Source organism: Planococcus citri, chromosome 1 (genome assembly GCF_950023065.1).
Source record: "Planococcus citri chromosome 1, ihPlaCitr1.1, whole genome shotgun sequence".
NCBI classification, from domain to species: Eukaryota; Metazoa; Arthropoda; class Insecta; order Hemiptera; family Pseudococcidae; genus Planococcus; species Planococcus citri.
The window spans coordinates 25,483,962-25,502,086 of record NC_088677.1 but is presented as its reverse complement, the minus strand read 5'-3'; the positions used below and the strand labels follow the sequence as shown (position 1 = coordinate 25,502,086).

The 18,125-nt window shown below is 34.0% G+C and overlaps 2 protein-coding genes across 4 annotated transcripts in view; one reads left to right on the top strand and one right to left on the bottom strand.

The window, feature by feature from the left end:
* LOC135850029 (uncharacterized) overlaps positions 1 to 18,125 on the bottom strand; it is a 224,180-nt gene that overhangs the window by 121,264 nt on the left and 84,791 nt on the right. The window lies entirely within an intron of this gene.
* LOC135842185 (uncharacterized) lies at positions 1,911 to 2,749 on the top strand. The gene has a single exon (XM_065359565.1). The coding sequence runs from the start codon at positions 1,976 to 1,978 to the stop codon at positions 2,528 to 2,530; it is 555 nt and encodes a 184-aa protein (XP_065215637.1). The 5' UTR covers positions 1,911 to 1,975; the 3' UTR covers positions 2,531 to 2,749.

The following is an 18,125-nucleotide window of genomic DNA, read 5'->3' as shown; positions in this document are numbered from 1 at the left end:
CTTGTAAGCACCTATCATTCTCCAAAAATTGAAACAGCATAAATAGATCCATGTTAATTTGTTGAAATTGTCAACAAAATTGTTTTTAAAAATCAAATTTGCCAAAGAGTTTCTTTTTTTACCAAAATTGCAGGCATTTTTTTCGGTCATACAGAAAAACTTGGAAAATTATCTACTCGTTTTGTCGCAAAAATCGTACCTTTTAAAAAATATTGCTAATTATTTTTTGCTAAAATCGTAATAAAGCCGATTTCTTTTTGTAGAAACTGTGAAAAAGACCCATTGTCTTGTTGAAATATCCATAAAAAAACATGTTCTTATGTCAAAATTGCCAGAAATTCTATTTTTCTTCTCGCTAAAATCTCAAATAGACTTGATTTTTTCCTGTCATAAGTTGCCTCAGATTCATTGCGTAAAAATCTTGTCTTTTTTGCCAAAATTGCAGAAAAAATTTTTTTGGTCAAAATTTTCGAAAAGTCTTACTTTTCTTGTCAAAGTTATAAAAAATATCCAAAAAATCTCTTTTCTTCATATAAATTTTAAGGAAGACTCATTTGTGCCAAAATTGCTGAAAAATTCTGTTTTCTGGTCAAAATTTTCAAAAAGTCTTGCTTTTTTGTCAAAGTTTGAAAAAAATCAAAATTAGATGAGCAAAAATCTTACTTTTTTGCCAAAATTTCAGAAAATCCTTCTTTTTTATATCTACATACTTACACAATGTAAAAATTTTCAAAAAACTTCTTCCTATTGGTATTTTTATACTTGCTAGAAATTCTAGTTTTTTTTGTTGCCAAAATTCCAAAAAGACCTGATAATTTGCCTAAAAGTCTTATTTTTTATTTGCCACAATTGCGAAATAATCTCATTCGGGTAATGCTCGTTTCATGAATACAGATTTGTTTATTCGGGAAATTGGATTCAATATTTAATGTAAGTAGGTAGTCAAAAAAAAAAAAAAAAAATGGGAAAAATGTGTTTGGGGAAGTGATTATTTGAAGAGATGACCTTTTAGGATAGTCGATTTGAGGATTGTGCCATTAAGCCAATTTTCGCAAAATTCGGGTATAACTAATCCTTAAATCCACTCGAAGCTTTGAATCAACTCAAAGTCACTACCAATTGATTGAGGTCGAAAACAGGTTAGAAACTGAATTTTAGCTTTTTACTCGTATTTCAATTTGATTTAATCTTCTTTTTTCTTCTTTTTTTCAAATAAAAAAAAATTTGCAAAATTTTCTAAAAGTCAAGAAATCAGCACTTTAAATTATTGCTGTCCGAGTATTTTTTTATGCTGTTGAAATTTTTTTATATCCATTTTTTTTTTTTTTTGAAAATGGAGAAATAAAGTTGGATTACTGAAAATTTATTTTTCATTCATTTTCAAAATGGGTTCAACCTGAAGAGTGAAGATCAAAATTTCAACAGTCCAAAATCAATTTCTATGTCTTTTGTTGAATTTTAAAAATCTAAAATGGAGATGGAAATCTCGCTGGAGGCTCCAGATTACTTTGAATTGCTGGAATTTGGTTGCACTCTATTCCAAAAATTGCTAAATTTTCAAAAATTGAAAAATTATTTCAGTTCTGAGTTCGCCTCTTTTTTGTAGTCTTCGAAGTACAAAATCAATTTTATTGCTCCCTAAATGATGAATATTTTGTGTTTGGCTTGATTCTATTAAGAAGCCCAATTTTCTATTGTACCGAGCAGAGTCATCGAGATAAGGAGACATATGTTATTTTCACAATTGAGAGTCGCACAGCATCGAGAAGCCCAGTCCCCTTTCCAAGTCAAAGCTCTAATGTCAAGTGTAATAAATATGCGCGTTTTTCTTTCCCCACTTTACCATGGATATTTAAATACACGCACGACTATCGTAAACCTAACATCGAGCATCATTATCGGACAAAAACGTTTATTTATTTAACATTTGGCGAAGCATGTGGTGTTCCAGCATCAACGACGAAATTCGCGAGCCATGTCGAAAACAACAACCAAAAAGACGAAACCGCAGCAGAAAGGAAGACCTGGCAAGAAAAATCCGAAAGTGTTTTTCGATATAACAGTCGACGACAAAGCAATAGGACAAATGATTATAGAATTACGCGCTGACGTTGTACCAAAAACGGCCGAAAATTTCCGAGCTTTATGTACTGGCGAAAAAGGTTTTAGTTATAAAGGTTGTCCTTTTCATCGAATAATACCGCAATTCGTGTGCCAAGGAGGAGATTTTATTAATAAAAACGGCTCCGGCGGAATATCTATTTACGGCGGAAAATTCGAAGACGAGAATTTCACCTTAAAACACGAGAAACCTGGAACCCTTTCAATGGCTAATGCCGGACCTAACTCTAATGGAAGCCAGTTTTTTATTACGTTTGCAAAAGCACCGATGCTGGACGATAAACACGTAGTATTCGGCAACGTTATTAAAGGTATGGATATTATCGAGAAAATAGAAAAACTCGGTACTCCGGAGGGCGAGCCGAAAAGGGAAGTTTTGATTGAAAGATGCGGCCAGTTACGAGATTAACCGTCCGAAGTCGAAAAGTCAACGTTTTTCGTCGCCTTTTTTTCTTTTTCTTACCTTTTGATTTTATTCTCTCGTCGCCATTTGTATTGTAAGTAATTTTAAGGTTTGTCGTCGTCGCCGGATCAGCGATTTGATATATATTTCATATATTTTCAATTCGGTCGAGTGCCATCTTAGTCGTTGTAAATATTACATTAAAATGGTTGTATTATGAAAACGATGATTTCTTCGCGAGGGTAATTTATCTTGGACGGTATACAGGGTGGTTCAGAAATATCCCAGAGCAGCTTTCAAGACAATGGTGGGAAACCTTTCATACTTTGATGCCATCGTTCTTGTCGTTTGATGCTTGGCAACTCCTGTAATGATTTAAATATGCAACTACACCGACAGAATATGCCAAATGGGTCGCTGTAGATCCAGATGAAGGAGTTAAACGAAGAAAAAAAATGATCGTAAAATAACCCGATTCATTTACGAAGACTACTGACCTGCCTATTCGATGTTTTTCTACGAATAAAATGCGTAATAAAAATGCAAATCCAAACCTACAAATTGCCTACTTGAGCCGGAATTGTTTCAAATCACCCTGTATATTGTGTCTCGGCGAATGCAAAGGTATGTCTGTCGGATTCAAACTGACAGTAAGATACCCGGAAAAGTCGACAATTATCGCGATAGAAAATTTACATTTTAAAGAGAACACGAACACGCGGTTCGAGGTTTTTCTTTTTTTTTTATTCGTCGCCATATCGCAACGTCTGTCGCAAAATCCAACTTTATTAGGGTATTTGACGGTATCTACGAGAGTACGCTGCCGGGTAAGTATTTTATAACGAATGGCTTGTTGTTTTTTCAATTATATACGAAAAAAACAAGTCTTTTGAAATCGCGTGCCTTTGCAAAAGAGAAATACTCGTAGGTATATATAGGAACAGGAAGATCGAGAAAAAGGGGGAAAAACAGAGAAGAAAATCTGTAAAGAATTTGTAAACATATAATACACTCTGTGTAAAAGAATAGACGAGCAGTGGAGAAATCAGCGACAAATATTTACCAAATCATATGTTGCATCTTTTCCCCTTTATTACTCGTGTTTCTCTGTATTTACACAACTTAACAAAACACAACCTAAAGCTTTTCTTCGTTTTCTGTCATAAAATATATATTTTTCTTCTTCTTTTTTTAGGTGTGTTTTCGTATTTTGACTCGTTTCTCCCTCGCCCATTACCTACCGTGCCATGCCATCTCGTGATGTGGCTGCGACGACGACTACGACGACGACGATGCCTTTCAATAAGCTCTATTTGTCGTATAAATGAGGAAAATTCACCTCCGAAATTACTTATCGCGCGAGGTAAGTGATGTAAAATGTTTCTATACCGTACCTTTCGATAGAGAAAATATTTGCCGTCAGTATAAAAGGTCGAAAAAGGGGTTCTTTTGAAGAAAAAAAACACGAGTGCGTCGGGTTGAGTGTTTTGGATGGCATGTGGAAAGTTTTATGATGTGTCTGCGAAGAAAAAGGCGAATGTCGAATTCGGTTTTCGAATCGAGGGTTTGCTCGAGAGGTTTAATTTTTTTAAGTATCCAATAAAACGTTTACGTTTTAGGCGGATAGGTACTGTTGAGCAGAAAAATTCATTCGGGATGGTCTTATTGTAGGTAGGAGAATTGTGTGTTGAATAGTTATTTATTACTTTAATAGAAGGATAGAAGAAGGCATAAGGAGGTTGGCTTTTAATATTGTAAGTTGACTAATGACAAGATTTAAATGATTTCTGCCTCTCTCACCCTTGAACTTTAACCCTTAAAAGAAATCCCATTGTTTTGTTTCTTGAGAATGAATGGAGAAATCATGCTAAATTTATTTTTATGGGAGATCATTCTTGAGATTGTTTTTTTCCCCCTCGTAAACTAAGTATTTGTAAAATGCAACCAGTCCGCCCCCGGCATGGTGTTCACAAGCCTGGAAAACCTGGAAAAGTCAGTGAATTTTGTAAAAGGTTACTTCGAACAGATTTTTCCATTTCTCATAATGAAAAAATTCACCTTCGCTTTGCTCAGGCAATTTCTTCGCTGATTGGTTTTGTCATAAATTGCCAAATTCCCAGAAAGTCTTGTTTTTTGCAAAAATTGTTCAAGTCTTGCATTTTATCAACTTATTAGTTATGACTATGAGTATCATTTATAAATCTCGCTCTTTAGCGCTAAAATGTTTCGTTTTTTTGATAAAAATGGCCAAGAAGATCTGCCTTTCACTGAAATTATTGTGGAAGTCTCGTTTTCTGTCAAAAATAGCAAAAAGTCTCGCTTTTAGCCCAAATTGTCAAGAATTTTTCCATTTTTTTGCATGCTAAAAATTGTGTTGTTTTTTGCATCCAAAACTCCTACTCTTTTCCAATAATAGTTCTAATAAGTCGTTTTTTCGCCAGAAATTGCTAAAAAAGAAACTTTTTTTGCTGAAATTGTCAAAAGTCTCGTATTCATTGCCAGAAATTGCAAAAATTCTTAATTTTTGGTCTAAAATTACCAAAAAATTCTTTTTCTTTTCAATCAAAAAGTTGCCAAATATTTTGTAGTTGAACTTTTTTGGCAAAAATTGGAAAAAGGAATTGCCAAAATCACTAAAATGTTCTGCCTTTTGCTGAAATTAAACAAGTTTCTATTGAGTTTCGTTTTTAAATTTTAAGTAAAAACGAAGAGTTCTGTTTTTTTTTTGATACTTAGATAATTTTTTTTTGCATTAAAAATGTACTGCCTATGTTTTGTCACTTTTTTAGTTACTTTTTGGTTATTTTTTTGAGCGTTTTAGGTAACTAAAGTCACCTTTTTCAGAAAAAAATGTATGAGCTGTGGAATTTCAAAAAACTAGGTATTGATTAAATTTGAGTACCTAAGTAATGTTGAATGTTGACATTAAAATAATATATTTCTTTATGAAGTTCCTTTTTTTGGAATTGAAAATTTTCCAGAGATTTTGCCCTCACTTTGCTCGGGTCATTCAACATTGACAAGACGACAAGATGAAAAGACGAAAAGACGAAAAGATGAAAAGACAAAAAGACAAAAAGACAAAGACAAAAAGACAAAAAGATGAAAAGATGAAAAGACGAAAAGACAAAAAGACAAAAAGACAAAAAGTCGAAAAGACAAAAAGACGAAAAGACAAAAAGACAAAAAGATGAAAAGACAAAAACACAAAAAGACGAAAAGACGAAAAGATGAAACGACAAAACGACAAAGAGACAAAAAGACGAAAAGTTGAAGAGACAAAAAGACGAAAAGACAAAAAGACAGAAGAGAGAGGTTAGAGGTATATTGAAAGAATAAGATATTACATTTTTTTACGAACTATTCATACTAACTACATATTTTTTGTACAGTATACCAGTGCGCCATGGCGCGAGCGGTATAAGGGCTCTCGTTCAAATTTATAATAAATGGATTAATATAAAAAAATAGATCACAGATATATCTATAACAACAGCATAAAACGAACACATCAAGTGAGAAACCACAGAGTAGTAAATAGCGAATAACTTAATAATATAACCAATAGCACAGTTACAGTTTGGTAATAGGATCAAATCAAAACAATAATATAACCAGTAGCATAGTACAGCAAAATAATATGAGCAAATCAAAATGATACAATTAGAAATCAGGAACAATCATATGCATATTACAAACTTCAAATTAGAATTAGAATTACTACAGTTCATTATTCAACTACAGCAAATTAAGCAATAGCACACAAAGAACTACATAACATGACATAAGGCAGGTAAATTTTGACAGGTGTTTTTTAAATCGAATAAGTAGCAGTGGGTATTTCGCAAACAGATGGATGTGTAGTACTTAATAATTAGGAATCAGCAAGCAAGCTTTCTTTCAGACGTTTCTTAAAGTTTTCCACCCTACCTTTATTGCGAATTTCCGTGGGTACCTTATTATAAATTATTGGAAATTGGTAGGGTGCCTGCATGCGTGTTCTCTCATACTTCCAGTTGGGGACCTGAGCTACATTGTTCCGTGCCCTTAACCCAAGCCTACGTATATTCCCAACACCAAAAGAGTCCTTTCTCTTATGCACATAAGTCGCAGCATACAGATCATATGCCTTCTCTAGGCGAAGGATCCCCAATTTTTCAAACACTCATTACTTTTTAAAGATAAAATTGTTAAATTTATGTATACCTTTCATGTACCTATTTTAATGTATTACATATTTCATGTTCCTGGAAGGCTTCAGACTTGTCACTTTCTCACGAAGGAACAATATTTATACTCGTGAAAAAATGCGAGAAAAATTCCCTTTTTCCTCTCTCAAAGGTTGAACCTCCTCGTGGTTAAAAAAAAAAAAAAAAAAAAATACAGAAAAACCTTCGAAATTTGTTTTTAGCATCTTGAAAATTCCTGAAGGACACCAAAATATCACCAACTTTTTTGTTCTGAAGTCAATGTTCCATTGTTCATCAAACCTCCGATTCTTTTCAGAAATTTTCTAATTTGCAAAACAAATTTTTGATCTGCGAGCCTTTGAATCGTTTTTCAAAAATTCGTAGTGATTCGAAAAATGAAACTCAGCTCCTGAAACTGTTTTGAATTTTATATCATTTTCTGATTCCATTCTTTGCCACATTATCAACCAATTAGTCTCGTATTCTACGTAGGTAGGAATTTATCGATAGATCAGAAACAATAACACAGGCCACAAATAAAGCTTTTGTTAAAAATACGCCAAGAAGATGTTGAGAAATGCTGTCAAAAGTACGCGAAAAACAGTACGAAGATGGAAAAAACTGCGTGAATTATATTTTTTTCCCTCGATGGTAATGGATATATGAAATAAAAGTATACACACTCGAGCTGAAATATGAAATTCCGCAGAGAGTATTACCCCGTATAGTAAGTTACAATGACATATCAAAAATGTTGCTTCACACATTCTCATTTTTCGTTTCCATACATATGATTCTACTTTCGCAATACACCACTTCTTTTCCTATAGGTACGATACTTTTCTCATATTTTTTCCCCTTCGCTATACAGCCATGTTTCACAATCTACAAAATAATAACTCAACCACCTCGTATAGAGAGTTGCCTACGAACTAATTTCATCCTTACAAAAAATAATCTGATCGAGACGATCAATAAAAATGAAACATTTTTTCTGCATCGTAAAAAGTAGGTATTGTAAATGAAAAATACTCCAATTGAACTACCTAAATGTTTGCGATTTAAATAACCGAAACTTTGTTTTACCTACAGCAGCAAAATTCCAACGTAAAATAAATACCTACTCGTGTTTCTAAAACGGCAAAAAAAAAAGAACGACTTTAGGCAGAAAATTCGTAATACAAAAACTCGTATATAGTATTAAAATTAAAATTTACCCACTCATTATTCTTACCGAATACAAATTCATTCGAGAAAATAAAATAAAAGCGATTTGTATTCCGTTCGATTTTCAAACTTACGCATTTTCTTCACATTCATTTTCCATAGCGTTACGGCCCTTTTTACGCTAGGTAAACGCTGTATCGTTTCTTTACAATTGATTACCAACAATTTTCACCGAACTCGTAATTCATTTCGGTAACTTTTACCATTTCTTTGGTAAAACGTTTTAAGGCGTAGCGTAGCAGATTACACACGAGCAAATTCGTATTTTCGAAACGAGTTTCGTTGATGAATTTTCAAAATGATACAGAACAGAGTAGATATAGCAAAGAAGAAGGGAAAAAACCACACCGAACGCGGTTCGGTTAAAATTGCAATGCGACTAAGCGTTAGAAAAGAGTAAAAATTTTCATGCTTTATTGGAGGCCTTGGGCGTTATATCGACGATAAAACGTTCCATTAATCATAAAAAAAAGATAGAGTGAGAAACACGTTGGAGAAAAAGTCAGACCGAAAAAATTTCTCCGTGATGAAGGTTTCCTCGAATTTTTTACATTCAACCATGTTCGAGAGAAAGGGAAGAGGGGTTGTTTAAAAAAAATTTGGTGAATGACTTCGGTTGTTTCAAGTTCAAGGTTGCTTAAAGAATGGAAATATTTTCATAAATTCCTTAAACCTTGACTGAGACTTTATTCGATGGAAAAATTCCAAAACACTGTGGGAATTTTTGAAGCAAATTTTAAACAGCGATAAAAATTCAATGAATTGACTGCGTTCTTGTTGCTTTTCGAAAAAAAACTTGATTTAATGCTCAATATTTTCAAAAACAAAAATTATACTATTTTTATATTACTCAATGCTTAAAAATAAAAAACGATGAGCTTATTGAAAAAACGATCGATATTTTCAAAAAACAAAACGTATCCAGTGATTCGACTTTATTTTTAGTTTTTTCCAGCCACGTCAACGATTTTGAGGGCCACTTTGGAACCAAAAAATGTTTAAACAAAATAATGAGAACTTTCCAACCTATTTTCTGAAAATTGACTTCAAAACTATTGAAATAGGTAATGAAATAGGTATGACTGGAAACATTTGTTTAACCAATTTCCTAATTTTTTCATTCTGGAATTGGTCTGGAAATTCTTATTTTGGAGATTTGAGGGCTTAATTTCAAATTTATTATTTTTAGCAATTTTTCAAAGAAGAATTGTGTTTCAAAATACCATTTTGATTACTGTAAATTGAAGGAGGGCCTCAAATTAAATTCTAAAAAAATTGATGTCTTTTCAGAAAACGCTTTTAGAGAACTTTAAACTGCCTAATCAAATTTCTCGTTCTTCCCCCTCTAAAATTAAGTTGGAATTTCCAACCTTGGAAGACATTATACAATTTTCACGAAAGTGAATTCTGAGATTGAGCAGTTGAAATTTTTGTGGACTGTCCTAGGATTCTCTCAAATCTCAACTCAGAGAAAAGGCTCCTGGTGTAAGTTCACATAAAATTCCTTTTAATTAGACATTTCTCAAAATTCTGAAGTCTGTGTTCCAACTCCAAAAAAATATAAATTAGCTGCCTACATCTGGTATGCAGGGTAGCCAGTTCAAAAAATCCCAAAAATTGTTTAATTTGATTTTTAATTTTTTCTCAAAATATTCCAATACATTTTTTTTTTCATACTCCACAAAGCGAGAAATTTTATGCTCTAGGTATGTCAACAATTTTCGAGTTGAAATTACTTGTACCTAAAGCTCAACTCGATTGGATGATTTTTTTCTGTGGTGTCTTAAATGAAACCCCCTACATTTTTTGTCTTACTAAACTACCTAAGGTAGTCTTTTTCACCGCTGAAATTTTACTTCAGCATGAATTTAATTTTTTCAAACCACAGAAACTTTTTGGTCACTCAGAGACCATTTTGACACAATTTATTCACCAGATCAGGAAGATGATGACCCATAGGACAGCTTCACTGAGAGAAATCTAGTTTTCAGATAAAGAATTAAAAAATTGCATAGCTTGATGTAAAATCATGATGATCATTTTTTGGAGGTTGCGCTCTCTTGTCTGAAAGGTCCAGCATCTAGATTCAATACCTTTGTACAGAATCGTATCAAACACATAAACTCGATCATACCATACACTCAATGGAGTTACATAAACATGAAAGAAAATCCAGCTGATTTGGTCACTCGTGGTGTAACAATCAACTCGCTCATCAATAATCAACTTTGGCTCCAAGGACCAAGGAAATGTCGAAAGGGCTAGGATTGTCTTTCTCAAGCAAGCTTGATCCAATCAGAAAATGAGATGGGGCAAGGACATTGATTATGTCCAAATTAGTCAAGTTGCAAGAGGCGTATAAAGGTCGAGAGTTGAGGATGGCCTCAGTGGTGAGAACTGTTTCAAATTCTTCTTCAGTTTGAAGAGCTCCTTTCGTTGCAGCTAGCAGATGTTTCTTTCCAGCTTTGACAGCAGCTTCCATACAACAATGACCATGCTAATTTCGATGTGAATGTCGACCCATCCACATCTGTCACTTTTGGATGCCACATGTTGATGTGAATTTCGACTCTGTGTCGAGCCAATTGTTGATGTAATTGTCGACCAATGTTGATCGCAATTATGTCGACAATTGGCTCGACACAGGGTCGAAATTTACATCGACATGTGGAGTCCAAATGTGACGGATGTGGATGGATCGACATTGGCATCAAAATTTACATCGACCTCCAGCTACGCAAGATTGTTAAATTTTAGTTTCAAAATTGAAATTTTTTTCCAAAAATCATTTTCTCTTACACACTTAGGTGGCCATTGCTCATGCTGAGAGTGAAAGCAGCATCAACGCAGAGGCCACCTCCGAGAAGTATGGACAGAAAGCCCATATTCAGTATAGTTGAACATTAAACTCTTTATACTGAAAGGTGCAATAGGTTATCTAAGAGTACTAAACTAATACATTTTCCTGTCGACGACATGTCGATGTTAATGTTGATGTGAAATTCGACATCAACAAATACATCCACAATATCAACTTAATTTTTCAAATTTGAGAAATCTTTGAAAATTTGGTCGATGTTAGTGTTGATGTATTTGTGGACAATCGACTTTCACATTGACAAAACGTTGACAACTCCAAACTATGGAAAAGTGAATAATTTTATCAAGGCCATTAAAAAATTTTTCTCATTTCAAACAAAGATCATCTTTTCAAATGTTTACAGAGCTTTTAAACACTGATACAGAAATTTTAATTCTGAAAAATTGGTCGACATAGTTGTGGATGTAAATTTTGAGTATCGAATTTTACATCAACATGTCGACATCGCATGTCGAGGTATCAGAAATAATGAGAAAATTTCGAAAATTTTCATTGGCCTGGCTTCTTTATGGACAGAAGATTCCTATTAAATAACTTATTGGTCACTTTTCCATCATCATGTTGGAAAAAAATATAGTTGATGTAAATGTCAACGTCGACAATTGTTGTATGGGTCTAGGGGAAATGAATTTCCATTCAATGGTGAGTTTGGGGTTATTCTTCTCGAGATCGTTTTTAGCACCAATGAAATTTGTCGCGTTATCGGAGTGCATGATCGGAGGTGTACCTTGGCGATTTCAGAAGCGTTGAAATACGGCTAAAAAGGTAGTCCTTGAGAGATCGGATTCTGGTTTGATATGGCGTGAGTTACCAAGCAAACGAAGAATGCCTTTTCATTTGAGTGGCTCAATGTGCTTTGAATAATCTTGTTAATCTCATGGTCTGGTAAAATAATGAACAAAACTAGCCACAGAGTAAACGAGGGGTTCTTTTGTGATTTGAAGCAAAATAAATAAATTCTAAAAACATAATTCTCTTTTTTTGATTTTCTCTCAAGTCCAAAAAATGATGCTAGAAGGCTCCAAAGTTGAAAAAAGAAAATGAAAAAATGAATTAAATAATTTTTGATCCTAAATTTACAATTTCCGCAGAAGAGCTCATTTGAATAAGCCCCTTTTAGAAAAAAAAATCTTCCCAGGCTTTCAAGCAATCGTTTCTCGCTTTCCTGATGTATTGACTCCCCCAAAATTGAAAAAAATCAAAACAACGAAATAGAAAAAGAGTCATGACAAAAAACTGATAAAACAGGTGGAATATTTTAACTTTTCTAGTTTCAGGGAACCTAACTAAGTAGGTAGGTATATTAGATATCCCTAGAAATGTTCCCTAAGAAAATTGCACCATTTTTACCCAATGCAGAAAAATTGTTTTGAAAAATTCAAAAACAAATTATACCTATGGGTAAAAAATGTTTTTCGAACAACGTTATACTTATTCTTATGTGTAGGATGCGCATCGTCCAAATACTGGATCGGGAAGAAGGATGAGTGTTTGTTACATTGGATACTTTATAAGGCTAGGTTATTTATGTGTAACGTGGCTGTTTAACCCCCTTATATATATCGGTTCTTGGCTGTAAGTCTCGTCCTAACGACATAACCAAAAGGAATTTCCACCGAAGAAAGAAATAATGCATTAAGCATTACCTATGATATACATTATACATGAATGAATGTTGTTTCACCGCCTTCTCTGCACAAAAGAGAGGTTATACGAGTGTAGAAAAACGCATGTGAATATTCTTCTTTTTTTCGCCCAAAGGGATAAAACGTAATTTAATTTCGCCTTCTTTTCTTTTAGACTATTTATCAAAAGTATATCGATGTTAGAAAATATTACTCTACAAATATACATTATCTGGTTGTGGTACGCTGTATATGTATAGTATACGAAATGGCGTATGTTTTTTTTCCAATTTCACTATTTTTCCCCTGAAAAAATATCATTTTGATGGTTTTATTTTTTCTTTTCTCGATACCACCATATAGAATAGAGAATTCGCAGCATAAAAAATATTCTTGGATTCGACGCCGACGACGACGATGACGACGAATAAATTGATTTTTTTTTTTTTTTTTTGTTCACAACTTCGTTAATTTATATGTATGGAAAATTCCATCCCATGCAAAAGCTATCTATATCGGTTCTGTTTCAGTTAATCAATATGTATTGTGTAGATATTTGTCACCATGTGACTATAGTCCTCGCTTTTGAAATGATCGTACAAATGGGAAATGGAACTCGAACGAGAAAAAAAATACAATTTAAAGGGATAATACGGAAATTGTACGATGAATAAGTAATAGATTAGAGCTGAAGACCGTGTCTTTTCCTTTGGCATGCTGTTGATGGTTCTTCGACTCGTACGAACAACTTACTCGTATATCTTACGAAGCCTTTTTCGAAGAATTTTTTTTCTTCGAAAATCAATTTCCCAGCAAGGTTTTCCAACTATATAAAGCTGAGATGAAAAGAAAATTCTGTTTTTGAAACCGTCGAAGGTTATCGCCAATAAATTTCATTAGTTGTAACGTGAAACTGGGTCTCATGTATACTCTAAGAACTATGTAAATTCTCATTTTTTTCTCTCCGCGTTAACAAAGTTTTAATTGAAAATTTTTTTTTTCTAAATTCGTCGTCGGTTCGAAAATTACGACGAGTAAATTTTGTAAAATTGGTTTTTTTATTCGCGTTCATTACGGTGTACTTGGAAGTGTTAATCGAGCTGTCAAAGTTGGTAAAAGTTTGCAAATCGTATTAACCGACGGTGTCACATTTGAAATGAGAGAAACTTACAAATAAGTATAGTACTGCGATCGCACAAAACTAAACAATACAAGGTTTTAAATCCGCGAAGAGAAGTAATTTCAACGTCGACAATTTGCCGAGGTGCAGAGACACCCCCGAGTATACTCAGACCGTTAATTATAGTCGCTATAGCGAGGACTTAATTCTTTTCAGGGTCTTCTTCTGCGAAATGCTCTTCTTCTTTCTATAGTACGCCAGATATACACGCCATTTTCATTTCGAGCTTACATTTTTCTTCGGATTACGCATTTAAGGGACTCAAAATATTGAATTTATGGCTAGATAAGAAAAGAAAGCAAAAAAAAAAATAAGATGGAAAAAATCTCCGAAACTTGGTACTTTTTAAAAAGTTCGCGATAAAGTTTTAAGATTTACAGGCTTTTTAACTTGTTAGACAGAACGAACTCAATGATAAATGCGAAAGAAAATGTTTAATGATTTTTTATAACGCGTCAGCTCCGACTCCGCGAGTGAAGAAAGCAATATTCGCAGCCGCAAAAAATACGAGTAGGTACACGCCGCGAAGTCGATTTTTAAAATAACTTCAAACTCCCAGTCTGCTTGTACAAGTACGAGTATACCCCCCCGAGCTCGGTTGTATTAAATCGACGACGATCGGAAACACGAGAAGAGGGAAGAGCAGTTGCTGTAAACTTACACAAAAACTGAAAAACCTTTCAGTCACCCCTTTTTCCAAAGCACATAACAATTACGTCGAACATTCCTCAGTAGGGTAAAAAACACGTACTACAGCAAAGTGGGGTGAAAATAAACAATATTTTTTCAGTTCGACTTTTGAATTTTCCAAAAGAAAGAGAGAGTTTTCATCAGGTTCACGCTCTTTACCGATAGTAGATGTATTTTGTACAATAATGGTCGCGATGACGTTTCCATTATGGTGTATTTTGCGCGCATTTTGTCCAATTTGAAAGCAGTAATGAATTGAGAGTAAATTTTTTGGGGGAAGTTGGAATTATTTTTATGGAGTACATGGAGCAGATAATTTTCTACTACAATCAGCAAACTGTCGATAGAACGATTCAAATTATGTGCCTTGGATGAGAAGTATTTTCATTTTCGCAGTTGGAGCAAAAATCGAAGATTCCGAGAGATGGAGAGATGGAAGAGTTCTGCGCCAGGAGGCAATGCTCTTATTGAGCATTTTGGGTTTCTAAATTTCCTCTGAGAAGAAAAGAAACATCTGCGTCTGAAGTAAGCGCAGCTATAGAGGGTTTTGTGTTTTGGAATTTTTCCAAGAGTAAGAGGAGAGTTCTGCGCCAGGAGGAAATGTTCGCATGAAAGTTTTTGACAGTAAATATTTTTTATGAAAAAAAATCTTTAGGGGCACAGAGGTAGTGCTTTTATACAGAATTTTAATTTTCAAGATTTTTCCTAAGAAGAGAAAAGAGTTTTGCGCCAAGACGCCAGGAGGCAGTGCTCACGTGGAGGATTTTGAGTTTCAAGATTTTTTCCAAATGAGAAGGAAGAGTTCTGCGCCAGGAGGAACGCTTTCATGAGGGACCTCGAGTTTTAATATTTTGCCTCAGAACTAGAAAGGGAGAAAAGTTTTGTACCCAAAGGCAACATTTTCCACTTGGATGATTTCGAGGTACCTAGATACGACTTACAGAATTTTTTTAGAGGAAGAGAAAGGTTCTGCGTCAAGAGCCGATGCTTTTAAATGTAATTTTGAGTTGTATCTAAGATTTTTGTTAGGAAGAGAGAAGAAATCCGTGCCAGTAAGCAATGCTTCCATAGATGATTTTGAGTTTCAAGACTTTTTTTGGGGGTGGGGAAGAGTTTTGTGCCAAGAAGCAACACACTTCCTCCGATGATAGTGTGTTGGAAAAATTGCATGGAAAGAGAAAAGTTTTGCGTCAGGAGACAATGCTCTCGTACATGATTTCGAGTTTCTAGATTTCTGTTTAGAAGATATGAGAGAGAGTTCTGCGCCAGGAGGAAACATTCTTGTAGATAATTTTGAGGTTCGTGATTTTTCTTGAGGGAAAATGATGCTCCCACCTCGCATAGATGATGTTGAATTTCAAGATTTTCCCAGAAAGAGAGAAGAAAATCAGCGCCAGGGCACGAATCCTTCATATAGGATTTTGTGTTGAAAGATTTTCCTTAGTGAGTGAAAAGATTTCTGCGCCAGGAAGCAACACTTCTAAAGATGATTTTGAATTTCAAGATTTTTCTAGAGGAGAGGGATCAGCTTAGTGCCAAGGAGCAATGCTCTTATGTGTGATTTTCAAGTTTCTGTAGGATTTTGTGTTGAAAGATTTTTCTCATGAATAGAAAAGATTTCTGCGTCAGGAGGCAGCACTTCTAAACATGATTTTTGAATTTCGGGATCTTTCCAGAGGAGAGGGATCAGCTTAGTGCTAGGGGGCAATGCTCTTATGAGTAATTTTCAAGTTTCTACATTATTGAGCTCTGTACCTTGGGGTATGCTTGTCCTCCATTTTCTTTCTTAAGCGTATTTTTTATACCACGAAAAGTATGACATTTACAATAATTTTACAAGAGTTCTTTTTTTTTAAAAATGAAAAAATATGGCCAATTTTGCAAAAATCTTGAACTGTCTTGATGTGAAACCTAAGATATTAAAAAAAAAAATGTGAAAACAAAAATATTTTATTGTTTCAATGCCTCAGATTCTACCGCATAAAATTACAAGATTTTTGCGAAATTGGCCATATTTTTTCATTTTTTACAAAAAAAGATTCGAGTTATAAAAAATACGAGTCAGGAAGAAAATGGCCGATCAGCATACCCCCTACCTAGAGGCAACTCCTCCATAGGTAATTTTACGTTTCAACATTTTTTAAATTTTTTTTTATGGAGAATGAGAAGAATTTTGCACCAGAAGGCAATCTTCAAAACCTCCCACAGATGATTTTGAGTTTCAGGATTTTCTCAAGGAAGACAGAAAAGGTATTGTTCTACACTCAGAAAAAATGCATTCATCCAGAATTTTGAGTGGTAAATTTTTTCTTATGGACGTATAAGAGTTTTTCGCTAGGAGGCAAACGCTCCAATACGTGATTCGAGTCTCGAGATTTTCACGAAAGAAAGAGAGAGAGAGAAGATTTTTGCGCCAGGAGGCAGTTCTCCAGCAGATGATTCAGAGTTTCAAGATTTTGCTTAGGGAAAGAGAAAAGTTCTGGACCAGGAGTCAGGAGGCAATGTCCCTCACCTCTCATAGATGATTTTGTGTTTAAGAATTTTTACAAGGAAGTGAAAACATTTCTGCGTCAAAAGACAATCCCTTCATATAGAATTTTGAGCTGCAACATTTTTTTAAAAATGATAATACTACTAGTAGAGTTGTGCGCCAGGAGGCATGTGATTCCTTGAAAGATTTCATATTTTAAGATTTTTCTAGGGAAGAGAAAAGAGTTTCTGTTTGGAGGTTTTTTTTTTCTAGAGGAAAGGAATAGTTTTGCGCCAGCTGGAGGCAGTGCTCCCATAGGGGATTTTTAGTTTCATGATTTTTCTTGAGAGAAGAGAATATGGCGGACCGTCTTTGACTGGGGGAGGGGGGGTTGATCGAAGATTCGAAAAAAGTTGTGGGGGAAATGTTTGGTCTTCAACTTTTGCTATAACTTTTCTATTGGGGGTTCAAATTTTGAAAATTGAAAAAAAAAAGATTTTCCAAAAAAACCATCCTCATGAATGAATTCACTCCCCCCCCCAAAACTTGACTTCCTATTGTAAGAATTTCTTGCAAATTTTATTCCTACGCAATTCCGACAATAAAAAAAAACTAGACAGCTAAGCAAAGCTTAGCTGCAAAGTGTGCGTAGCTAGCTGCCTTTTCTACAGCTATAACCGTTATTACATCTAGGTAGTGCATAAGTGAATCAACCATGTCACAGTGATGAGAATTTTTGAAACTCTCACTGCTTCAAAATAATAATTGTTTTTCAGTGTTTTCATATTTTCCAAATTACAATAGGTATTTCAGAATAATTTATAAGCTTGTATTGCTTCTAAATTAAGAAATTTCTAGTTGTTTTTCATAGTTTGCATTGTTTTAAAATTTACAAAATTTCAAATCGATTTCCCGAATTCCCCATCGCTACAATTTCATAAAGTTTTCAATAAATTTTCAGAATTTTGCATTGCTGCTGAGTTAGGAAATTTGCAATCAATTTTTAGAATTCACATTGCCTCTAAATAGTCAAATTTTGAATAATTTTTCAGAATTCTTATTGTCTTTAAATTAAAAAATTTCAAATTCAATTTTCAAGTTCATATTGTCCACAAATTGTAAAACGTTTACTCAATTTTTGGAATTCACATTGCCTCCAATTTTTCAGAATTCTCATCTTCTTCATAAATATTACAATACCTACTTATTTCATATAATTTTCAAGTTCACATTATCTGCAACTTACAGAACTTTTAATCAATTTTTGGAATTCTCAGCGTCTCTAAATACAAATTTTCATATTATTTTTTTTTAGAATTTCCATTGTCTTCAAATTTA

Excerpts from the sequence above, each read along its gene's own strand:
- LOC135842185 (XM_065359565.1), top strand. The coding sequence starts at position 1,976 with ATGTCGAAAACAACAACCAAAAAGACGAAACCGCAGCAGAAAGGAAGA.